This window comes from Xyrauchen texanus, chromosome 20 (genome assembly GCF_025860055.1).
Source record: "Xyrauchen texanus isolate HMW12.3.18 chromosome 20, RBS_HiC_50CHRs, whole genome shotgun sequence".
NCBI lineage: Eukaryota > Metazoa > Chordata > Actinopteri > Cypriniformes > Catostomidae > Xyrauchen > Xyrauchen texanus.
In genome coordinates, this window is record NC_068295.1 from 21,359,658 (window position 1) to 21,385,638 (window position 25,981).

The 25,981-nt window shown below is 36.1% G+C and overlaps 1 protein-coding gene across 2 annotated transcripts in view; it reads left to right on the forward strand.

The window, feature by feature from the left end:
- The window catches only part of ret (ret proto-oncogene receptor tyrosine kinase), a 42,900-nt gene extending 20,027 nt beyond the window's left edge, over nt 1-22,873 (forward strand). The window contains exons 2-20 of one of the 2 annotated variants that reach the window (XM_052151477.1): nt 6,076-6,321; nt 7,730-8,023; nt 10,339-10,577; nt 12,266-12,461; nt 12,564-12,763; nt 13,273-13,555; nt 13,841-13,972; nt 15,334-15,444; nt 15,613-15,723; nt 15,856-16,112; nt 16,289-16,436; nt 16,586-16,693; nt 16,783-16,997; nt 17,130-17,252; nt 17,625-17,695; nt 17,862-17,999; nt 18,553-18,652; nt 20,241-20,388; nt 22,164-22,873. In XM_052151477.1, the coding sequence (XP_052007437.1) occupies nt 6,076-6,321; nt 7,730-8,023; nt 10,339-10,577; nt 12,266-12,461; nt 12,564-12,763; nt 13,273-13,555; nt 13,841-13,972; nt 15,334-15,444; nt 15,613-15,723; nt 15,856-16,112; nt 16,289-16,436; nt 16,586-16,693; nt 16,783-16,997; nt 17,130-17,252; nt 17,625-17,695; nt 17,862-17,999; nt 18,553-18,652; nt 20,241-20,388; nt 22,164-22,321 (3,278 nt within the window). In that variant the 3' untranslated portion in view covers nt 22,322-22,873. The remainder of the gene's footprint in view (nt 1-6,075; nt 6,322-7,729; nt 8,024-10,338; nt 10,578-12,265; nt 12,462-12,563; nt 12,764-13,272; nt 13,556-13,840; nt 13,973-15,333; nt 15,445-15,612; nt 15,724-15,855; nt 16,113-16,288; nt 16,437-16,585; nt 16,694-16,782; nt 16,998-17,129; nt 17,253-17,624; nt 17,696-17,861; nt 18,000-18,552; nt 18,653-20,240; nt 20,389-22,163) is intronic. The other variant, XM_052151478.1, reaches the window with a different exon arrangement.
- Nucleotides 22,874-25,981: the final 3,108 nt, after the last annotated feature.

Below are 25,981 nucleotides of genomic sequence, written 5' to 3' on the forward strand. Positions count from 1 at the left end.
TATATTAGCTTATTCTTTGTACATATCAATCCTCATATTTAATTTGATATTTTACCCCTATTTTGCAGTTACTGTATTCTTGCTTTGTATCACTTACCAAAAACGTGGCACCATACCAAGGAAAAAGGCGGTAACTACAGATTCTCCAAAAACTATTTTGGCACAACTTGGGCTCTGGGTGTGTTATACACTGTATTTGAAATAATTGGAACCATTTGTTTTCCTGAACATGGATATACCAAACCCAAACTAATTTGACCATTTTAGGTCAATATTTTCCACCCAGAAGCTGTTCTGATGCTGAAACGGCTGCTTAAAGTCTCACATTGCTAAGCTGTGTCAAGGCCCAAATTGGGAAAATTATTTTGAATAGGACCACATGCTTTTCTAGTTATTGAATATTTTTCCACCGCTGGTTGGATTATAACTTTGTGACATGAACAACAAAATGATGACATGGCATCGGCGATGATGTGAAGTTACAGAGGATAAAGTTACAGCTAGGAGCAGGAAGGATCAGGGGCAGGTAAGCAAAGCTATTTAAAACATCGCCTGTCAATTAGCATAATGCTATCTGAATGGACCTCTGAGAGGAAGTCCCACCCTGGTGGCTGACAGGTGTTTATATTGTGATAGCCTAGCCTCTAAATGTTTAATCTGTCACTGTTACTTACCATTCTCCGGGTATTTTCTTTTCAATGCCATTTTGACCATCTTCTTTCCCCGGCTTTGTGCCATCTCAAACAAAATTTGTGTGAAGTTAGAAGTGTGAAATCGCAAATGTTAAAACCGTCCTGTGAGGATGCCGCGAAGTCAGCTGTGTGTGTTCACCATGGAAACAGTAACTTCACTGCGCAGCAACACGGTTATTTTTTGTTAGGTAAAACATAACAAGAATACAGTAATGGATGTTACTGTACTCTTGCTTTGTTTCACTAGGGCTTTTTGCAGTTACTGTACAAACGACTACCATTTTTCTCCAAAACGACACACATTTGAGATAAGATGTTTTGTCACATAACAAAGGATGCCTTGAATGTCATGAAAATGATAATAACTCATTTTTGACCAAAAATGCAGTTACTGCCTTTTTGTTTTGTAGGGCAGTGTATAGGTCTGGGGACTATAGCAGCTTCAGTTGGCCAAGAACCGCCCATTTAGACAGGTAAAGACATCTAGCTGACATATAAAGCGACCAGTCACAGTCAGTTTTGTCAGAACGGGGTGTTTAGGGGTAGGGTCATCGGAGATGTATCATACCATAATAAAAGAGCGACATGGGGGAAAAGATAATTGAGATAATGGCGCACGAGTCTCCGCGAGCGAATGCACAGAAAACTCATGGGAGAATAGCAGAAAAGGTGTAGAACATACTTCTCTTAGGTTATGTTCAGGATAAAATACAATCTTACTACTTGCTAAATACTGTACAGTGCAGTATACACTGTATACAGCTTACTAGTCTTACCACACTTCACATAATCTCTATTCAATAGTATGTAAAATAGAACACATTATACAATGATAAACATTTCTAACAGTACTTTCCTACATTGTTTTCAGATGACCTTATTGTCCTGTTATCATCTTGGGAAAAAAAAATGGATTTATTGCATTTTGAATCCCATTTTGTGTATGAATTTCTCTTGGCAATCCAATCAAATAATGAGTAAGAAAGAGATGTTGTGGAGGATTTTACTTTTTGTTGCTTCCGGATGTTGTGCACAATATACATATATATTGCAGAAATTGTAGAAGTAGTGTGGTAATATGCAATTTCGAACATAGCCTGGATTTTAACTCTTCCATAATTGAGCTGTAGAAAACATTTTTGGATATTTGAATCAATGAGGAATATTTGGATACATGAGTGCCCTCCCTTGTATACTAAAATCCCTTTGCCCAAATATCTTGTAGAGTTTCCAGACATAAAAAGCTATCAGTCACCATCCCCAGAGTTCTACAGTGGAGCGACAAAGCAAAGTGTTTTGCATTCATTACCTTGTTCTTAGTCTGGGGATCCTTGTCCCAAGAGGACCAACACAATGACTCAGATTTTATTTGTTTATTTAAGTACAAATTAAAGTGAATGTGTCTCTCTTGCTGCTCAGCTCTGAATGCTATTCGGACTGCTGTGAATCTCAGAGCACTTTTCCTGATACACTGACACAGGATAATAAACAAGTTTCAGAATAAATTCAGTGGCTTGTTCAACACAGTATCTAAATCATCTTAGATTAATGCTGTCATCCCTCAGCTCTCCTGTGGCTATGGTTTATGAACCTAGCCCTGTTGACTTTCTATTACTGTTGACTTACTTTGAAATATGCACATGAAATACAGCATGAATCTCACCTAATACAGAAGTGCATTGTGCAAATTTGCTGAATTTTGTAGTTTTAGGTAGTTATTGTAGTATAGCTGAATTACATAATAATATTTATGACCTATGTTGCATAAACTTAGGCAATCGACCTGAGTTAATACCATATTACTGATATATTGTGTTCAAAGCAGATGTGGTTTGTTGCATCATATTCTTAGATAAGCAGGATAATGTGTAACTCAGTATTTTGTTCTCAGTAAAAAGTTTTACACATGAAGAAATACATACTGATATGAAAAATATTAAATCATCAGTATGATATAATATATAATATACCAAATATATAATCATCAACACTTACACAATAGGCCAATAAAAGCTGTTTTATTTTACATGGAGTGGGTCGCCTCATGGGGCCTGCCATGTTGAGATCACATGAATCACAACTGAACCCCTTTTTATCAGACATTTTCACTTGTAATGAATTAATCATTGCTGAATGTGAAATGTGCATTTCTACAGTGGCATCTATAACTTTTGCGTGATGCTCCATCCACACCACTAGGTGTAAGTATTAGTCCATGACCACTGCCATATCTGCCAGTGCAACATAGAAGAAGAAGAAAATAAAAATAATTGTGAATTGAGGGTTGTAGTTTTCCCAAGTGTATGTCCTTCCTTCAGGAAGGTTTGCCACATTGTATCCTTCAATCCGACCTGCTGTCATCCCAGCATAGCTAAATTAAATCAATGTCTGAAACCAGAGACAAGGCCTCAACTGCACCAACAGAAATAGAAAATCTAGTTTTGCTGTCTGCTAATGACATTAGTACGTTCCTAAGTGGCCGCCCACCGTCGTTGGAGAGGAACACAGGAGAGATATCATTACAGACTGAACACTTGCATCTCCATTTACTGGTAAAACACATGGGGATCTTAAAGTGTTTTATAGATTCCCCTTCCGCATACGTTCTGCAAGTAATGATTCATTTCTAGCCAGTATTATGTTATACACTGTAATTAAACTTCCCAAGGTGAACCCAAGGATTCTCTGAGACCGCATCATATTGACCATGTGAGACATTCATTAAAAGACCAGTGTCAATTTCATATGAGAAGCTGTTTCATTTTTTTATGACAGCGGAGCAAGTGCTATTTCAACAGAAAAACGTATGTGTTTGATGAATTAATTCAGTAACTTGCCCACTTGTATGGAAGTTACTGTTGTACAAAAGATTTGAGATAAGATGCAGATCAATAAAGGGAGATTTTATGTAATTTATTGCAAACTGTCGATTGTGTCACAAGTTCCAGAGATTACACTGTACAATTAAAAATATAAAAAGAAACAGCAGCCTATGGGGTCATTGAAAAATAAGGTTGTCCAAGATAATAAAAATTAGAAAATTACATTGCTTAATACTCATGTGTCAAATTCATAGAAATGTTTTTTTTTTATCATTTGTTTTTATTTTTGAAAAACATTTATAGCATTCTCTATAAAAACAATTTTTTAAGATTTTTAAAATGTCATGTAGTGTAACCATAAAGCAAAAGGTATTAAAATACTTTCCTTGCTGCTTATAAGATTAGTTCACCCAAAAATGTAAATTTAGCCATTGTTTACTCAACAGTAGTTACGCTGCATTCGCAAGATGCGGCGTTCAAGCGAAAACTCGTTTTGTCTAGTTTCAACAGGACTACAAGTGATATTAACAACAGCTGCACACAAACCAGAGAACAGAACTTACAAACATGTCTGTAGTGGAAGAGTAGATGCATTTCAATGTCTTTTTTCATTGTTTCAGAGTCCTCCATCAAAGCGTGAGGCTATTATCTGTGTTCCGCAACTGCTTTTAGGTCCTTGAATAAGGTATAAGGTGTGAGTAAGGGCAGAAAGTGGGGTTTCTGGTGCCCCCCCTAGGGAGTTGGTGCCCTACACAGTCTGTTAAATGCGTATAGGGAGCGGCGTTACTGGTAGCTACCTTCAGCCTCCTACATCACACTTTTTTATGGACTCTGAAACATTGAAAATTGACATTGAAATGCATCTATTGTACCACTACAAACTCTTCAGACGTGCGTGTAAGTTCTGTTTTCTTGTTTGTGTGCAGCTATGTACAGTTTTCTGTTGTTAATATCACTGGTGGTTTTGTTGAAGCAATACAAAAATAATTTAGCTTGAACGCCCCATCTCATGGGTACTTCGTAACTACTGTTTCTCTTGTGTAAAGAGTTTTAAAGCTTGCATGCAGACTCATGAATGTGCACAGGAGATCAACAGTTAGTGAATATTTTTATGAAATAATACATTCGATTTCGGTTTGTTTCACACCAAACCTTATCGTATGCTTTTATAACAGTCATGAGTCTCGTGGAATAATTTATTAGACATTTATCTCCTTTTGAAGATTAAAGATGTGGTCACCATAAGCTGCCACTGTATGACCACTGAGAACAAAACATTTTTCAAAATGTTTCCCTTGTTAAGAAAAAGAAAGTCAAATGAGGTTAGAACAACACAGGGGTGAGTATACAATGACTGAATTCTGAGTCATTAGTGAATTGACAGTGTAATTATTCATTCATTAAAAAAAAAACTAAAAAAACTTTTGAGTCAAGAATATCAATACGTTTTCTCAGGGTTACACCATATGAACAAATGGGCCTTCTTTTTTTTTATCATTTTCATGTATTTATTTTTACTTTGCACAATGTCTTGAGAGTCCTCTCTGTTTTATGTTTTTTTTTTTTTTTTTTGTCACATCCTACATGTTGGTTACACCACCTGACTTAGATTCAATGGACATACTGTACGTTTTTTTATATTAATATTTTAAAACTAAATTGTAGTTTTAGTCTAAAATAATAATACAAATTACTCAGCGCAAATTCCTTTTTTTTTAATGGACTGATGGTTACGCCACATGACATTTAGGGTGCTTTCGCACTATGTTTGATTGCTTGGACCAAACCCGAATTTGTGTGCCAGACCATCTTTATAAGTGCACCTGAGTTCGGAAAACAGCGTTCACATTATCCAAACGAATCGAACTTTGACGTCATTCGTCCCCTTGTGCACACCAATAGTGCTAGTGTGAAAGCACCCTTACTTTATGCCACAGAATTTTTTTTCAATTACTTTGAACTCTTTTTGACCTGAATTTCCATGACCTTTCACATCGTTTGTGATTACAAGCTAAGGATTTTTAAGGACCATTCAAATTCAGACACATTTGCTGCATCCCAGTTCACCTACATTTACTATGTCCTAAAAGTTTCTGTTTTTGTAATGGAACAGTCCACACTTTTAAATATGTAGCAAAAAGTGTGCAAGGTTTGGGACATACTAATTCTAATCTCTAATCTATTTAGTGTGGATAGGATGTGGATTTGGATGCAGCGATTCAGTCAGGCTGATTTGTGAACAGGTTTGACTCATTTTAAAGAGCCAAATCAAGAGGATTTGCTCACACATCACTAAGGCCTTTGAGCAAGATTTACTATGCCCAAAAGCAATTTCTAACCAATTATATATTTTAGAACAGAAAATTACTAAAGAAATTTCTTTTTCAGGAAAATACTTTTCTGACTTTTTTTTTAATTGACCGTGGTGTTTTGAGAACAAAAAAGTGTTAAAAAAATATAGCCAAGAATTTACAATTTTCTGGAATCAAAGTGAATCACTCAGGAATGACTAATCTCCGCAATGCACAAAGTGTTTGACATTTCATGTGTATTTTGTACAGATTCACTTGGACTTTATTTTCCTCAAAGTGAGTACTCGGATAGCATCTACGTGGGTCAGCAACAGGGTTCACCAGTGCTTCAGGTCCATTCTATGCTGGAAACCCCTGTAGAGAGGCCCTTTTATTCACTGTGCTGGAGAAATCCCCTGAGAGCTCCTCTTTATGCATCATGGTTCCACATGGATGAGGCTTCTGGAGTCCTTTCAATGAACAAAACCCTGGAGTGGAGTGACTTTGGTAGTATATGTGAGTTTAATGTACAATTGACAGTATTTGTAGCAAGTTTGACAAAGAAGTTTATTTGTAGAAATGCTTCCCTGTATGATAGTTTTATCTGTTTAAATTTGTATACGGGTAGTTCCCATAATACTTTGTAAAACATTTTTAACTGCATTTTGCACAAAGAAAATATTTATTTTGCATGCAGTTTTGATGACCTCAAATTAATTGAGACATGAAGTACTACTACTTAACCCTTTCATACGTACTGTCACACATATATACGGTTAATAACTGGGCCCCGCAGAGTAGTATCACACATATGTGTTTCTGCAACAGCCAGTTACGTTACAAACTGCCAGATCCAAACCGGCTTCCGCACCATCACAGGCTGAGCTGGTCAAGCCTCTTATATTCCCTCAAACAGTTACTCATACAGTATTTTAAAACACAGAATACATTTATTTTATATACATACATCCAACTCGACACCAAAGTACCACAATAAAAAGTTTACAGCCCTTAGACACACAGTCAAATGCAGTCTGCCATTTGTTTACATTAGTAGAGGTTGTCATTTGTCAAATAAACAGCTTCTCAAAGAGTCTTTTCAAGCACATAATATGTTTATTTTATGTAACAAACAGCCAAATTGACACCAAAGTACCACGATAACAGTTCGTCACAGCTTGTTTATGCACAGCCATCATATCGAAACGCTATCTTCCCATGCACCAGCCACGTCTGCTGATTGGGTGCAGAAAAACAGTACAGCAGACATAACCCATTTGTTTGCATGTTTACTTTATTATATACAGTATTTTGGTTTTATGACAAGAAATCAAAAATAAATAAAAGATACTCATCTACACTCTGCCCCCCTCTACTGGCTGTGTCACATGCAAAAATAACTCACTCCAGGGGGCACAGCAGAGGAATTTAGACCCAACTCTTGAAAAGTTTGAATTCGATTATCACCACAAAACCATATAAAATTTGTAAATTAGTGAAGGCAAAAAAAGTTATTAAAATACACACTTTAACTATACATGAATAAAAAATTATTTTTACCTAAAATGATAAAAAAAGCTCATAGACATGTTAGGTGTCAACGACCTGTACTCAAATTTGCTTTCAGATTGTGCATTATTTCAAGTTATTCACTATTTTTCAGGTGTATCATGTTATCCATCATATAATATTTTTTTTCAATTAATTTTGAAAACAGTCTCCATTATCCCTGCAGCTGAGTTTTATTATTATGCATGTAATAATCAAACAATTCAATTAAACATTACATTTTGTTGGATGTATTTGGGAAACAACTTTTCTAACACAGTGTCTTAATGAACCTTGTCAGGGAAACACAGTGATAAATGACATCCTTGTTAAAGGACGCATTACAAAAACATGTCTCATGATGTCTGTCCTCCAGACACCAGCTCAGCCAGCTCCTTGAAGAAGCTCACCGTGAAGGTCACAGCCTCCCTGATGCCTGTGCAGAAAATTATGTGCAATCTCCTTCCCAAAGTGGAGGTCAGCCTGACATTCATTAATGCAACAGCACCCTCCTGTGGTCATGTAAAGCTGGAGAATTTGTGCTTCCCCGACAGGGATACAAACCCCCACATCAGAGAGAACCGTATGCCAGGGGCCCTGCGGCAGCTTCGACGCTTTACACGCATGAGTGTTTGCCCCAACTATACCATCAGTTATCGAGTTGAAGCAGGTATGAAGCAAACCTGATGTCAATCTCAAACTACTGATGAGAAGTTGCATCTTATACTGTAGTTATTATTTGGGTTGATTTAAATCATGTAGTCATATAGCAGACACTTTAATTCAAAGAGTATTACAGTACACATATAATGAACAATACAAAGACAATCCACTTGGAGCAACCAGGGTTTAAATGTCTTGCTCAAGGACACAACTGTGATCATGACATGATCCTTAAGGGGCTCAAACTAGCAACTTTCGAGTTACCAGCCCTGACAAAGTCACCACTTAAGCCCCATTATGTACTGTGTATCCATGTCTGGAAGAGCGGTTAGGTCCAGTGCATATTTAACAACTAGTTTGTAAATTCCATATGGGAATGTCAGAAAATAACAGTTTTGTTTATAGTGGGGCAATATTTGCCCATCTAGAGTTGATTTTCAAGGGCATTTTTTTACCTTTATCAGGGTATATTTTTTATAACATAAAAAATACAATGTGTATAATCTTTGTCAGATACTTCCATTTCATTAATTTGTGTTAATATATAGTACACTCACCTAAAGGATTATTAGGAACACCTGTTCAATTTCTCATTAATGCAATTATCTAATCAACCAATCACATGGCAGTTGCTTCAATGCATTTAGGGGTGTGGTCCTGGTCAAGACAATCTCCTGAACTCCAAACTGAATGTCAGAATGGGAAAGAAATGTGATTTAAGCAATTTTGAGCATGGCATGGTTGTTGGTGCCAGACGGGCCGGTCTGAGTATTTCACAATCTGCTCAGTTACTGGGATTTTCACGCACAACCATTTCTAGGGTTTACAAAGAATGGTGTGAAAAGGGAAAAACATCCAGTATGCGGCAGTCCTGTGGGCTGAAAATGCCTTGTTGATGCTAGAGGTCAGAGGAGAATGGGCCGACTGATTCAAGCTGATAGAAGAGCAACTTTGCCTGAAATAACCACTCGTTACAACCGAGGTATGCAGCAAAGCATTTGTGAAGCCACAACACGCACAACCTTGAGGCGGATGGGCTACAACAGCAGAAGACCCCACCGGGTACCACTCATCTCCACTACAAATAGGAAAAAGAAGCTACAATTTGCAAAAGCTCACCAAAATTGGACAGTTGAAGACTGGAAAAATGTTGCCTGGTCTGATGAGTCTCGATTTCTGTTGAGACATTCAGATGGTAGAGTCAGAATTTGGCGTAAACAGAATGAGAACATGGATCCATCATGCCTTGTTACCACTGTGCAGGCTGGTGGTGGTGGTGTAATGGTGTGGGGGATGTTTTCTTGGCACACTTTAAGCCCCTTAGTGCCAATTGGGCATCGTTTAAATGCCACGGCCTACCTGAGCATTGTTTCTGATCATGTCCATCCCTTTATGGCCACCATGTACCCATCCTCTGATGGCTACTTCCAGCAGGATAATGCACCATGTCACAAAGCTCGAATCATTTCAAATTGGTTTCTTGAACATGACAATGAGTTCACTGTACTAAAATGGCCCCCACAGTCACCAGATCTCAACCCAATAGAGCATCTTTGGGATGTGGTGGAACGGGAGCTTCGTGCCCTGGATGTGCATCCCACAAATCTCCATCAACTGCAAGATGCTATCCTATCAATATGGGCCAACATTTCTAAAGAATGCTTTCAGCACCTTGTTGAATCAGTGCCACGTAGAATTAAGGCAGTTCTGAAGGCGAAAGGGGGTCAAACACAGTATTAGTATGGTGTTCCTAATAATCCTTTAGGTGAGTGTATATACCATATATATAATATTGTCTTTTTTTCTTTTCTTAAAATCTTTGGCCCCTACATTTGGAAATTTGAGGGCAATACCCCCATTAATTTCTGACCTAATATAAACTCTTTCACAGTTCTCTTAAAGATGATCTTAAAGGGATATTTTACCCAAAAATGAAAATGCTCTCATCATTTACTCACCATCACACCATCCCAGATGTGTGTGACCTTCTGTCTTCTGCAGAATACAAACAGAGATATTTAGAAGAATATCTCAGCTCGTTAGGTCCATACAATTCAACTGAATGCAATGCAATGCCTTTATGTGATTTTTGGAGCTTCAAAAACCTGATCACCATTCACTTGCATTGTATGGACCTACAGAGCTGAGATATTCTTTTAAAATTCTTCTTCATCTGTGTTATGCATAATATAGAATGTCACAAACATCTGGAATGGCATGAGGGTAAGTAAATGAGAGCATTTTCATTTTTGGGTGAACTAGCCCCTTAAAAATATATCATTTTATTGATTATGGTTTATTATTATTGCTTTTATTAAACAGACTCACCAGTTCCGTTTGCAGTCGATGGCTCCACTTCAGAGCTGGTGGTCACAGCACCTGTTGATCGTGAGGAGAAGGAAGTTTACAGTCTGGTTATAGTTTGTACAGTGTGTACAGAAGAGACGGTGCACACACTCGTCACTCCTCTGCACGTGAACATCTATGATGAGGACGATAATCCTCCCTATGTAAATGGGACCGACAATGAGGACGTCATAATAGAGTTCAACCGCAGTGAGGTGTGGATGACCACCATGACCACAACTGTCAGGCCTCACATCTTCATAGTCTTTTTGATTTAATATTTTAATACAGGGGTTTTCAACCTTTTTCAGGCCAAGGACCCCTTGGTGAATACAATATATATATATATGTAAAAATTTGAGTGTTGCGTTTTAAGTCTGGCTTTATAATAACATGCGTAAAGTACTATATGTTTATTTATAATTCACTACAAAATGTGTGTTTGTCATTTCACATTTTGCTTGACACCTCTTGCCTTCAGAATAATGTTGTTGTAATGCATAGACAAACGATAAGTCTGTTTCAGAAGTACCAGGGGATACCACAGTGAACAACATATTCCACAGTTAATGTAGCCTATAAATTCAGCTTCATCTAGTAAGATTTTTTGTTTTTTTTAAATAAATCACAGTTGTATAATAATAATAATAACAATAATAATAATAATTATTATTATTATTAATATTATCATTAGGCTATTATTATGAAAGGCAAATACAAAGCATGTTTTATTAATAGAAACTGTAAATGTAAGAGTAACATTTAAAACTGGCCATTTTATTTAGTTTTGACGCACTTCCAGTTTAAGCCCCGCCCACACTTGGTTCTATCAGAGACAGATACAGATCATTTTGTCATATGAACAGATTCAAGTACATATAATTGCTTCACTGCCCCTAGTATTTATATACTTTGTTATGATGCTTATATTGCAAATCTATAAAAATAATCATTACTGATGATTACTGTAGAGTCATAAATGTATAAATTATATTTTCATTTGCCTTATCCATTTTATTTTCTTAATGTTTGCGTTGATTGAACTTGATATTGTATTTTTGTTAACTTATTTCTCATAAAAAGTTGGTCAAGATCAAACAAAAATTAGCAAACCCCCTGCATGACTGCCAGTGTTCGGTGTAATCCAATTACAAAGTAATTAGTTACTGTAATCTAATTGCTTTTTGGTATTAAAAAGGTCATTTAATGCATTACATTTAAATTTGTTATAATCAGATTACAGTTAATAACTTTTAATTACATTATAGGGTTATGCTTATTTCTAATATATTATTTATGTAGAATACATTAATTATGGCCATGCAACGAGTCATTGTCAAGGACAAAAATTTGAGGTGCTGAGTGTATAATTAATGAACAAGAAACAAGAAAGAATATAGACATTATTTAAAATTTGTTGAGCGGAAAAGTGTTTTAGGAAGTTACTTAAAAGTAAAGTAATTCATTAATAAAGTAATCTGATTACAATTTTAGATAAATAATTAGTGTAACAGATCTCTACTTGTTCGGGAAAGGAGGAAGCAGGAATCAGATAACAATCAACAGACTTTTAATAAAACACTGACAAAGACTAAACATAAACAAAAGCGCACACACACATGAACACTGCAGCATGCGTCTCTCTCTCTCTCTCTCTCTCTCTCTTTCTCACTCTGGGGTCCCCGGGTCCTCCTTTTATCTCTCTCCTGCTAATTGGGCAACTCAGCGCCGGGCGTGCATCCTCTCGACCTCCTCATATTAGTCCTTTGTAGTGGATTTCTATTTTTAAGTTACTTACCCAACACTGATTACCACCACAAACCCTCTGTTGAAGATCCCTGTTTTAATATGTAAATTAAAGAAGTGGAATCATAACCATAATCCTTATCTTTTCTTTTTGAAGGGTGCAATCTGTGGAAGTCTGTCTGTATACGACAGGGACACAACACCTGTTTATCCCAGTGATCAAAGTCAGAATAAATTTGTTGGTACCCTGTTGACGAATGACCCCTGGGTGAGAAACACATTTACTATCGAACCGAAATTCAGGGAAGAAAAAGCTGTCTTTAGCAATGTGCGGGGGACAGTTCATGAATATAGTAAGTAACAAAAAAATAATACACATTACTTATTTTAAGAATTCTGTGTTTTTAAAGAATTGGGTGTTCTGAATTGTACTTCATCCTGTTGTGTGCCCTCAGAGCTGAAGCTGAGTCAGAACGTGTCTGTGACAGAGACACGCTCATTTCTGTTGGACTACCTGGTCAATGACACCACTTTCCCAGGCCCCGAGGGAACAGTGATGTTACATTTCAATGTCACTGTTCTGCCAGTTCCTATTAATTTCACCAATATCACCTACTTCTTCACCATGTCACGGAAATCAACGACATACTCCCAGGTGCTTAAATTACGTTTTAGTCATTATTATTGGAAATCTGTTCATGTGCTAGTAGGGGTATAGAAGTGTGACTTCCAATGGAAAACATGGAAATATCATGGAATTTTAAATAGTAATTTCCAGGATTTAAAAAGTTTATGGAAATCTCTTAAGTGGCTATACATTTTAATGCATAATAACAGTTTATTACATAAGGAAGGCCTGAAATGCGTCTACTTTCCTGTCAACAACTGATAATGTCTATGGACGCCTTTAATATCTCACTGACTCCACATAAGACTCTTTCATGTGAGTGGGTTTCATTGTGTGGGTAACAGACCTACTGACCGAAATTGCACATGTTGTCTGCCACTGACTGTGTCTTGTGAGAAACAATATTTTATTACTGCAGGGGGCACTTGACGCTCTGAAAACCGAAATTAGTTCTACGTATGCAAGTTCAAGTGGGATTATGTGTATTTTTTTCAGCCTAATTTGTGACATAACTCTGTTGTTTGTGTCTTTATTAGATTGCAAAAGTCTGTGTGGACAACTGTTTGAAGTTTAAGGGCATTGAGGTTGGATATCAGCTAGAAATAGCGGACAGGAACATCTCTGCTGATGCTCAGTCATGCTACGCAGCAGTTAGCATTGCACAGAGCCAAAACGAGATGTCTGGTGTTCTCTATGTAAATGACACTGATGCGTTATGCAGAGCAGAGTGCCAAGAGCTGCAGTATGTGGTTATTGCCCAAGAGCAACAGAACCAACAGCAGGCCAAGACTCAGCTCATCATCATGTTCGAGGGTGAAGGTACAGTAAGTCAGCAAGATCACCAAGAAACAGTTGACTGTTAAAAGTGGTTCAGTGGTTAAATTTGTGCCTGTTCAAGACATTGTAGTGTTGAACAGGATTAACATGTTCGAGACATAGTAGTGAAGAACAGGATTAACATGTTCGAGACATAGTAGTGAAGAACAGGATTAACATGACCATTAATCTAGCTCACCTACTTTTAGAGTGTTGCTATGTTGATCCAGGTCCTAGAGAGATTATGACTTTGTCCTATGCTTTTTCATATCTGGCTGCATCTTGTAGCAGATCTTATGAGGATGGATGAGCAGCGGGTTTTGGCTTGTGCAGAGCGGAGACAGCGAGGGGAGTGTGAGGCGTCTCGAGGTCTGGGAGCCCCCACAGGCAGATGCCAGTGGAGACAAGGCAACGATAAAGGTTACCCACTATTTTATTTGACTTCTCATTACTCTAAAGTAGTGTTGTTTTTTTTTACAATGTTGACAATAAAAAACTGTTGAATATTCGTTTGATCTCATTTAATGTAATGTGAGATGTGTGAGAGAAGCACTGCTGACTGAGGAGATGAAGAAAACACAGCTCTCAGTCCAGATGCACTCTACATTTTCCAAACAGCTTCAGGTGATGTAGATTGCAAAGTATGAGGGAATTATAATGCAAAAATACAAAATAAGTAAATATAGAAGCACCCTCGATGTGGAATAAGTAGAGCCGGAGCTCTTTAAAGAAAAGACTCCAGTGTTACTTCTTAAATGCTGTTTTAATGTGTGATAGCTTTATTAAAGTTAAAATAAAATGGAAGCAGGTCATGTAGTAACTACAATCTCCAAACTGTCATTTCTCTGTCCGTTTAGCGCCTCTTCTATGAGTTGCGTGAATGTCCCGATCTAATGTGGCGAGATTGAATCTGCATCCGGCTGATGCACACACTGGCGCGGGGACACTCATCCCTCGAGCAAACATGCTGCTGCTAGATTATAACGTAATGGGTCGCGACTTATTGAATCATAATATATGTCACTGTCCATTTCTTATCATGAAGGAAATTGGCAATATACAGCTTTACTAATAAGAGAGAATTTTTTATTTTTTTTTGTGAGTTAAAGATGGATTGAAGTGAACAAACAGGTGAGAGAGGTAGTCTTGGCCCCATTACACACTGCAACAAAATATGTTTTTTGTTTTGTTTTTGTTTTGGATTGTTTTACAATATAAATATCTAAAACTCCTTTAAAACAACAGCTATACTTTTCTTTAGCAGCTATACTGCAGAAGAAAATTTTTTATCTGAGAATGTTGAATATAATATTTTTTTTTTTGTTTATAATTTTTTTTGTTAAATAATAATTTATTTTTTTTTGTAGATGTTTATATTTTGATGTTTCTAATATGTTATACATGTGTGTCTGTATTATGTACGCACCTATGGTGGAAACAAATTTCCTCTCCAGGACAAATAAATCAAACAATCAATCAATATTAAAAATACAAATATTTAAAAATACCTAAAAATCCTTCAAAAAATGATGCATTCACCTGAGAAGCAGCATATAAGATATTTAGACTTGAACAGATCTTGAATATAAGTATATTTTGTCTTTACTGCACTCGCAGAAGTATACCCATCGTTAGTTGCAGCCCTAGTTGTATTGTATTTGATGAAATCTCCAACAACATGGAATCAAATACACTGCACTTACAATATTATTTTGGAACTGTTTCCACAGTTTTTACCTGTTAATGTTAAATCATTCTGTATCTTTTGTTTACTTTTGCAGGAATATCTGAAAAATATTCAACTTGTTCCCCTGACCTCCGCACATGTCCGGATGGTTACTGTGATGTCATTGAAAGCAAAGATATTTCCATATGTCCTCAGGATTGCACCAGTGAGAGAAATTTGAGCTTTTAATGTTTTATATCAGTTCATTCATTAATTTTTTTTTTATTAAAATGTATTTAAAGAAATAACATGTATTATTGATTAAATGTTTATTTAGTATTATTTATTATTAAATATTTAAACTTTTAAACAAAGTTATATGTATTTTTGTCAGGTCAACCCATAATCGGGGGTCACGAGAGAGGCCTATATGGAATTAAAGCAGGATATGGGACTTGCTACTGTTTCTCAGAGAAGTGCTTCTGTGAAAAGGATGAAATGGAAGGTGAGCTAAAAGATTTTGGATGATTTAAATACCATATATCTGACGTATTTTCTATCTGTAAAATACCAAAATTAACAAATTGCTTTGACTCATGTGACTGTACCTAATTGTGGTTCTGTGTCTCTTTTTCAGAGGCTATCTGTGACGACATGTGTAAGACGGTCATTGCAACTGGTGTCCTCCTCTCCTTCATTGTCTCCATTCTCCTGTCCTCATACTTTTTCCACCGTTTTCACAATAGCACACCCAAGCCGCCCATCGCCTCAGCTGAAATGACCTTCCGTCGGCCAGCTCAGTCCTACCCAATCAGTTACTCAGCCAGTAATATTCGGCGAGCTTCTCTAGATTCCATGGAGAATCAGGTGGCCATTGACACCTTCAAAATACCTGTGAGTTTGTTTGCTTGTTTTCTCCATTTTAACATATTTTTTCACTTCAGAGCCCATTAATTGATCTATACAACATAAAGTTTACCTGGTAAATGATATGATTGGGATGTTGAGAGAGCAGTTTGCTTCTATTCTGTTAAACTTTACTGATTTTTTCCCCTGATTTCTGTTAACAGGAAGATCCAAAGTGGGAGTTCCCTCGAAAGAACCTGGTTCTGGGTAAAACTCTTGGAGAAGGAGAGTTTGGGAAGGTTGTGAAGGCCACTGCATTTCGTCTTAAAGGAAAAGCTGGATACACTACAGTTGCTGTAAAAATGTTGAAAGGTATCACATACAACTTAAAAGTAGGAGTAGATGCAATTTATCCTCAAAAAGGACTAAGATATGACTTCATTAATTTCAATGCAGGATCTGCACTGAAAATGGTGACTGAAATGATTTGCTTAGCATTAATTATTTTCTTTTTCCCACAGAAAATGCCTCTCACAGTGAGCTTCGGGATCTTCTTTCAGAGTTCACATTGCTCAAGCAGGTTAATCACCCTCATGTAATAAAGATGTATGGAGCCTGCAGCCAGGATGGTAGGATGTTATATAAAAAAATATGATATAATAATACAAGGATTTCTGTATTACTTTCCCTGTGTGCTTACAAAACTCAATCTGTTCAGGTCCATTATACTTAATTGTTGAGTATGCCAAGTATGGCTCACTGCGCAACTTCCTGAGAGAGAGTCGGAAAGTTGGACCCAGCTATATGGGCAATGAAGCCAACCGTAATTCCAGCTACTTGGAAAACCCAGATGAAAGAGCGCTGACCATGGGTGATCTCATCTCTTTTGCATGGCAGATCTCCAGAGGAATGCAATACTTGGCAGAAATGAAGGTATGTCACCTCAAATGTTTTACTTGTTAAGTAGATTACAGGTTTTGTGTTTTAAAGATTGAAATACTTAGGTTTGAGTTTGAAGTTTATGGAGTGCAGCAGTGAATGAAATGTTTATTAGTATGCTTTTAGCTTGTTCACAGAGATCTTGCTGCCAGGAACGTGCTGGTGGCAGAGGGAAGAAAGATGAAAATATCGGACTTTGGTTTGTCTCGAGATGTCTATGAGGAAGATTCATATGTGAAGAGGAGCAAGGTGATAAAACTTACATATACTTTGCAGCTGTTTTCTTAATATAAATAAATAAATCTCACAAAAGATGTAATTAATTGCAGCAATCAAGAAAAATCCTATGTTACAAGTTTTGGATATTAGTTCCATTATGTTGAAAATATATTGAGATTAAATTTTTTCTTGCATATGGTTTAATACAATTTGCTATGTTTACATGTATTCTTATTGTACTTATTCGTTCTTAATGTACATGTGTATTTATAATCTAGACTTAATACTTTTGTTCCATACTCTAGAATCCCTATTCAGGTTTCTTTTCATTTCATTTGCATTTTTACAGTTTGTTAGGCTTATAACAATACATAAATGACATTATGTGTTCTCAATTTCCAGGGTCGTATTCCTGTCAAATGGATGGCTATAGAATCTTTGTTTGACCACATCTACACCACACAAAGTGATGTGTAAGTCATTGCAGAGTTACATGAAACACACATAGCTACTGTATAACCTGAGACTAGTTATAATGCATATTTGCATGTATAGTTACCATCTATTGTTCAAATTTACCATTTGAAGAATTAGTCTAAATAGGATTTGTTCCGTTCCTTCTCCTTTTTCTCTCATTAGCTGGTCTTTTGGTGTTCTCTTATGGGAGATTGTGACACTAGGTGGAAACCCCTACCCAGGCATTGCCCCAGAACGTCTTTTCAACCTTCTAAAGACAGGCTACAGGATGGAGAAACCAGAGAACTGCACAGAAGAAATGTGTGTTTATTACTGTGTATTTTAAACAACAGACATTATGTCATCAGTAGAATCATTGTATTGTATTGTAATTTTATTATAAAGGTGAAGTGCGTAATTTCTGCGCCGCAAGTGGTACCAAAATAATTTTCAAACAGATTTCCCTAACCCTTCTCCATCTTCCATTGGTCGGCCAATGTTGCTCTGTTGGACTGGTTGGGATGTTCAAACAAACAGAAATGTTTTGATGGTGCTACAGACACACAGTGATTACACTTTTCAGAGAGAGCAGGATAGTAGAACATATTGAAAAAAATTACTCACTTCACCTTTGAAAAGCTGAAAGATGTAATAGTTCCCAGTGTCACCTAGAGTATTCACCATTTCAACATTTCAATTAGCATATTTTTCAGTTTATGACTTTAGAAACTGTGAAACAAAAATGTACTTGTTTTGTTATGTATTTTCTGCATTTCTCTTAAAAATGTACCATTTATTTAGGCACAAAAAACACAAATATATATAAAAATATATTATCTATATCAGGTAATAAATGCTATGTTATTTAATGTAGGTACAATCTGATGCTTCGTTGTTGGAAACAAGAACCAGATAAGCGTCCAAACTTCTCAGACATCAGCAAAGAACTAGAGAAGATGATGGTGAAAAGCAGAGTAAGAATACAATGAATACTTCTCTCACAAAAAACATGCAGACGCAAATTCACACTCACCAAAGCTTTGTAGGGTTTGTGACTTATGTTTCTGATACAAAGCTGAAACAAATTTGGTACAGTAGAATGTTATACAGTTATCCTTAAAAACTAAAAGACATGCCATCCAAAGCTGAATAGTCAAGCTAAGTATTTACTCTCACTAATTGTTTCATATATAATATGTTTATTCACTTATGATTTATGGTAATGATGAAGAGTTCCTTAAGGTAAGTGACAAAGTTTAAATGAAACCAGTGGATAAACAAAACAACATGCATGGAGAGAGTCTAGGTTCTTCTAGTTTATACTTTTTTATAAATATTCAATATTCAACCTACATTAATAAAAATACCTCTAGTGAGCTGTTATTCTTGAAACGTCCTGATGTATTATTATACATTTTGTTGTGCTGACATTTAAAAACAAAATTATAATTTCCCAACCTGCTTTCTAGTTAAAGGAATGTTTTGGGTTCAATTCAAGTTGAGCTCAATCAATAGCATTTGTGGCATAATAATGATTACCACAAAAATGTATTTTGATTTGCATCTTCCTTCAAAAATGTGGGTTACATTGAGGCCCTTACAATGTAAATGATTGTGGCCAATCAGTTAATGTTAAAATACTCAACTTTTCAAAAGTATAGCTATAAAAGACATAAACAATATGCACGTTAACTGTTTTAAGCAACTTACTTCCTGGGTATTGAAGATCTGAGGCTTTACTGCGAGAATACAATAAAATCCATAACAACCTCCAACCTCCAATTCACAAAGATATTCCACTCTAAGAATCCAGAGACTTAAATCGAGGAAGCCTCTCATACTTGAAGCTGAACATTTGAGTGCAAGCAATTACAATTCTAGAGAAGAGTGGGCATGTTTATGGAATTTGCAAGTAGATCCTCATTTAGCAAACTGGTTTGTAAATTACAACCAGGATATTGCTGGTAGCCAACTCAGTCCAAAATTATGGTATCCCTTAACAGAATCCGTACCAGTCATGGTAAATGTGCAGATTCTCTGCATAAGTGGGGAAAAACATATTCCCCGCCGTGCGACTGTGGCGCACCAAACCTAACAATCCATGACATCACCACTGAATGTCACCTCTGATCCTATCAGGGAAACTGGGTCGATTTTATGGAGGCAGTACCATCTGCGTTAGAATGGATCAAACAAATGGACATTGATATTTGATCATTTTAACTATTCTGTTATATTGTTACTTTCATATTTTGGATTTTGGATCATATTTGCTTATACAAAGTACTATACAATCCTGTTATATTGCATGTAAACCATACACTAAATAAAATAAATTAATCTGCCTTTAAACCCTCCAAAAGATTTCCCCATTCACTTCAATTGTAACTGCCTCATTGTAACTTTTTTTTTTTTTTAAGAAAAGTACTTAATTGTTTTCTGGTAATAAACAATATGCCACAAGTGCTGTCTATTAAGCTTAACTTGTATTTAACCAAGAATAGTTCTTTAAGGATGTTGACATATACTCTCATTTACATAACTTTGCTTTCCCTTCATCAGGATTATCTGGACCTTGCGGCCTCCACACCGGCAGATGCCCTGCTATATGATGACTCCCTCTCTGAAGAAGACACACCCTTAGTGGACTGTAATAACGCCCCTCTCGCTCGAACCCTCCCCTCCACATGGATTGAAAACAAGCTCTATGGTAGAATTTCCCATGCATTTACTCGATTCTAATACAGGGAACAAAATCAGTTGATGTTTATGGCATCTATAAGAAGTGCTGTGATTGTGCTAATGGCATGGTAGCCAGTGATCTTTAAATACTGCTTGTGTTTTATAGATGATTGAGTTGCTGTAGTGTTTGGGTTTAGGGATCAGATTCTTAGTTTGGACCTGCTTCCGATGTACTCTATTTAAACATTTTAAACTTTTATTTCAAAGGCATGTTGTCCAAGTATTACCACTGATAAAAAACAAACTCACTTTTTAAATACATTAATATGTATTTTGTTCAATTAAGAAAATACATTTTAAGATGCATTATTTGTGGATTTTCTACATGGTTTGCAGCGCATTAGGTTAGGTTTACATTTGAAACAGGTCCTGTGTGCTCTGTATGTACTCTCTCTGTAATATCCTGGTCATATTACAGAAAATGAGTAATGGAATCAGTGCTGAAAAAAGAAGCAGTAAGGCTTTTGAATGAAACAATTCCAAATACACATAAATATTAGAATTCCCCCAAATTGTGCAAACCGGCAAAGGGTTTTAATTGTAGAATTACTAAGCAATAAATGGCCAGCAGAAATGCAGTTGCCATGCTAGAATTCTTAATGGCTATTGTCAATGAGAGTAAAACAACTTTTTACGAGAACACAGATTTTCTTCTGTTTTATTTAAAAACATGTACATAAAATGCCAAAAATGACAAAAGCCACAGTACTGATGTCATGATGGCATCATAGAATAGATGGTGTCATAGGGTGACCAGATTCCTGCTTGTGGAAATGGGACAGCCCCCTCCAAGCAAATTGACGTATCCTTTTCTAGGTGCAGATTAATATGAAGTAGAGGGTGGATCCACACCTGTAATTTAGCTGGCAGCAATTTTTCTCAGTGTGCGCTTGTCTTTCAAGAGTTTATCGTAAAATGCAGAGCAGTCAGTCCAAACTTGGACATTTTAAAAGCATTGCCTTCATGACGAGTCGAGTTGAGATGTATCCGGCATCCATGCTGCATTCATTAAAGAGAACACACATTCAAAGATGCAGATGTCCCGGGCAGGTATAAAACAAACTCCACAACCTTGGCTAAGACTCCGAAGTTGATGGTCTTGTTCTCCAGCTCACGAACAACATCTGTTCATCTCTCAGACACAGCCATGTTGTTCATGTTCCAGTCAGTGATGTGACAAGTGACAATGTTTTTTGCGCAAGCCCACTCATCAAAGAGCATGGTTTCGTCAATCATACTGAGAGCGGGGGTTCTGGTGTTCTCCAATGAGCGGCTCCAATTTTGGATAGTTTAAACCAGTCATGTACTTCAAATAACACGGTGTGATTTTATTGGTTTTACAAGCCATATCCTTGGCTACCATTGATTAGAATACCTACAAAAGTCCCATAGGCGATAGAGAAATTTTAGGAGAGGGGAAATATGGGACAAAATGTGATTTGTCAGAATAAGTCGAGACACTAGAAAAAGTGCTTAAATACGGGACTGTCCCAGAAAAAAAACGGGATGTCAGGCCACCCTATGATGTCACCACAGTGGGTTATTGACATGAATGGCACTATAATGTACTCCATGAAAATATCAGGACAAAAGAATGTTCATGTTTCTATCACGTTAGCTCATCAGTTTTACTGACCTATGATCAAAACATGCAACAAGCTGAGTTTTGTTTGAGAGCCTTACTGTCTGGACTCTACTTCATGCTTCCTCAATGCAGAAAAAATGATGTGTTCTCATTTTTAGGCATGTCATACCCGAACTGGCCAGAGAAGAGCCCGGTACAACTCAACAGACTTGATGCAACTAACCCTGTCTTTACAAGATATGCCAATGATAGTGTTTATGCAAACTGGATGGCTTTGCATTCTCCTGCAAACGTTTTGGACACGCTTGATAGTTAAAAATGCAAACCAAAAATGAGTGGTGCAAAAGACATGGGGAAAGATGTGTATATTTATATAATACTGTATATATCTTACATGATGTTAAAGTCAGTTCCCTTTTATTTCTGCTGATAAGCCTTCTGTGTAGATCACAGGAGGGGTGGTAATAGATTTCAAATTGGCTGGAATTGCACAGAGCACACTTCAAGCAGCTCATAGGTAATTGTTACCACAAGAGCCTGTCGGCCGTGTTGTATCATTGCATGACTCTGCGCAGTTCAATGTCCATGTTTAAGTGCCTGTGCCGCTTCTGTTATACAGTAGATCACCAGTTGCAAATGCATGACCGAAAGATCTTGGTCCTAGTTATTAAAGGGAATTAAAGGGAGCTTCTTTACCATCACCTACTGTAGATGTTTGCCAATGATTGTGAAAAACTTTTCTTCTTATTATTTTTTTTATAAACATTGACTCTGCGGTGACCCCAAGATATGAATATTGCCATAAAAGAATATCTTTAATTTAATGTAATAATGTGATTCAACTTCCATTCCTTGTAAAGACATTATTTGTGCAACAATAATGACAATACATATAGCTGAGTGTGATTCCTCATTATATGTTGTTAAAACATTGTCACAATCAATAAAACTGATAGATGTCCAAGTGTATACACAAATGTTTGTGTGTATAATGCAATTTTATTCTCATACTTTAAGAAAGATCAATAAGGAATTCAAAGTCAAGATCATTATTTCCACATATAAATTCAAATCTGATAATACAGTAAATTTTCATCCATCATAGGCTCCATCAAAAAGCATTTTTTGTCATGTAATCCATGACTTTTTCTATTCTCAACATTTGTCCAGAAAGAGAATTCACACACAGAGACACATAAAACTTACCAGAGCCCCTGTATTGAACCACCCAAAATGACAACACTGTTGTGATATGAACATCAAGCCCAATGTATTCTCTGTAATTGTAAAATGGACCTAAGTTAAGTACCTTTTAAAATAAATTCAATATGAAGGTTTAATGAGTTGTGTTGTTCACAACTCAAAATACAAAACTGTGCAAAAGTTTTAGGCACTTAGTGAGGATGTCTTCACAAATACTTAAAACAAAATGCTAAATCAATATTTGGTGTGACCTGACCACCTTTGCCTTCAAAACAGCACCAGAATAATTCTAGGTACACTAGGACACAGTTTTTCTTGGTTAGTTAGGACGTTACAAGCTTTGAGAATTTGCCACAATACTTCTATTTATTTAGGCTTTCCCAATTACTTCTGTCTCTTCATGTAATCCAAGACTGACTCGATGTTCAGTGGGGGGCTTTGTGGGGGCCATGACATCTGTAGCAGGGCTCCCTGTTCTTCTATTCTATTTGCAAAACTAATGTTTGGGAGTCTAAAATGTATATTTCCTATTGACACACTAAAGCTGATGATATGCCATGTGTCTCAATCAGCTCCCTAGCTCTCTATGACATGAATCAATACATCCTGAACAAGAATTCGGGCACTGGTAAGGGTACTGATCCACTGAACATTCGGACACTTATGACTCAATCACCTGCAACACGTTAACGTGCTTGTGCATAGAAGCGCAGCTCTGTTAATCAGCACCATCACTGAATAAATAGACACTATCGTTAATTTTCATTAAACATACAGTGTTATTGGCATAACTAAGAAATAAAAATATATTGGGGTGCATTTTAAACCTTCTTTTAACAACTCAAATATTTAAAAGATTGTTTCACTTTCATGGTAATTATGAATGAAAGACATAACAAACAACATCTCTTTTAAGAGAAAATAGGGCTTGGACTTCATAGTTTTACACTTGTGTTCGTATTCTAATGACTTGAGAGACTTCAGAAGACATGACGACGTTTCCGGTAAGGCAACATTGTGAGCAACGATACTCCCTGGTTGTTATGGTACATTGTGGGATTTTTAGGGAGCGAACGTTTTGGTGCACTGGAACGATACAGCCCTAAAATCGCTTCTTAATCGATACTGCTTTAACTACTGAATAATACTGGACTGAATCTTAATATTGAGATGCACCCATAAATAACCATCTTAAGACAAATGTTTTTGTAAAACATCTTATGTGCTTAAGACTTTTGCAGAGTACTGTACATTGAAAGAATATTTCACCCGAAATGAAAATTCTGTCATCATTTACTCATACCGCTCCAAACACTTATGACTTTTTAAAATGTGTGGAATATCAAAAAGTGAATGATTAATTTCAATACATTGAAAGTGAATGAGTAATGAGGCGGTCAAGCTCTAAATTGAAAAAAAAAATATTTTTATGTATATATTATATATATATATATATATATATATATATATATATATATATATATATATATATATATATATATATATCAGAAGTGGTTCAAACGACTCATTAGGTATATTCCAGCTCTTCTGAACCAATAGCATAGCAACTGTGTAAGAAATCAACATTTCAGTTGTTATTCACAAATTATATTATTCCAGTGAGCAGAAATTATGAATATGTTTTGTATTATAAAAAACAAAAAGTTGGGTAACTGCAGCAATGTATAATGTATAATTTTGTATAAATAAAATTACATATTTTAAATAGTGCCTGTAAACACAATGCCTCGAAATATATATTTGTGAATAAATGTAAATAAACACATAACTTCTTAGAGAGCTGACATCTTTGCCGATATGATGGTTTGGTTATTTTCCTGATTAATTGCTCATATTTTTTTTTTTTCATCTTTATATCGGCAGTGTCTGAATTCCTTCCTGTCTAATAATACTGAGGAAAAAAAGCTGCGCTCTACTTCCCAAAAATTATTTGGGTTATGAATAAATTATGCAGATTAGTGTGATTATTCAGAGCTCATTTTATACAGTTTTTAGTTTTCATCATCATAATGATTTGTATGTTAAATGATCAGGGTCACACATGTTGCCCAATCTCTAGAGTAAATCTGCTCTGGAAACCACTGTATTGTGGAGAGTATCAAATTAAAAGTCATCAACGTTTTAAATTCCATGATTTGTTCTTTTGCACGTGTTCGCAAGGCCCCGTCAGATACGTTGGGGCCCCAGGCGGTCTCCTGTTGGATGGGTCGGCCCTGCCAGTGAGCTATTAAGCGCTTCAACTGAAAACCTGAAATTGAAATTTGAAAATTGGATCAGAGTCTGATTGCATGAAATAATAACTCAGATCGGTTTTGTAAACTGGATCAATTGATTCATTGAAAAGATCTGACTCAAAGGAACGATTCATTCACAAAGCAACCACCTCTCTCATAAATTCTAATGAAGGCATATAATGCGAGTATAAACAACTTAATCATTAATTTCCAAAAAGTTTTCAAATGCATTTTTCAAGGTTTTTTAAATAAATATTATTAATTTTTAAGTCAAATATATCAAGAAGTTTTCTCACGGTATTTAATCATATTTTAATACACAATCGTTTCACTGCTTCACTGATTTTTTTAGAAATAACAAAATATTATTCTGCACTAGTCATGCCAACATTTCTTTTTTCAGGAATTTCAGCTTTTAATGAGACTTTTACTTTTTTTTTTTTTTTTTTTTGACTGTCTCTGGACACTAAATTACATTTTTTACTTAAATCCCCCCAAAAAATAACAATATGTCTTTA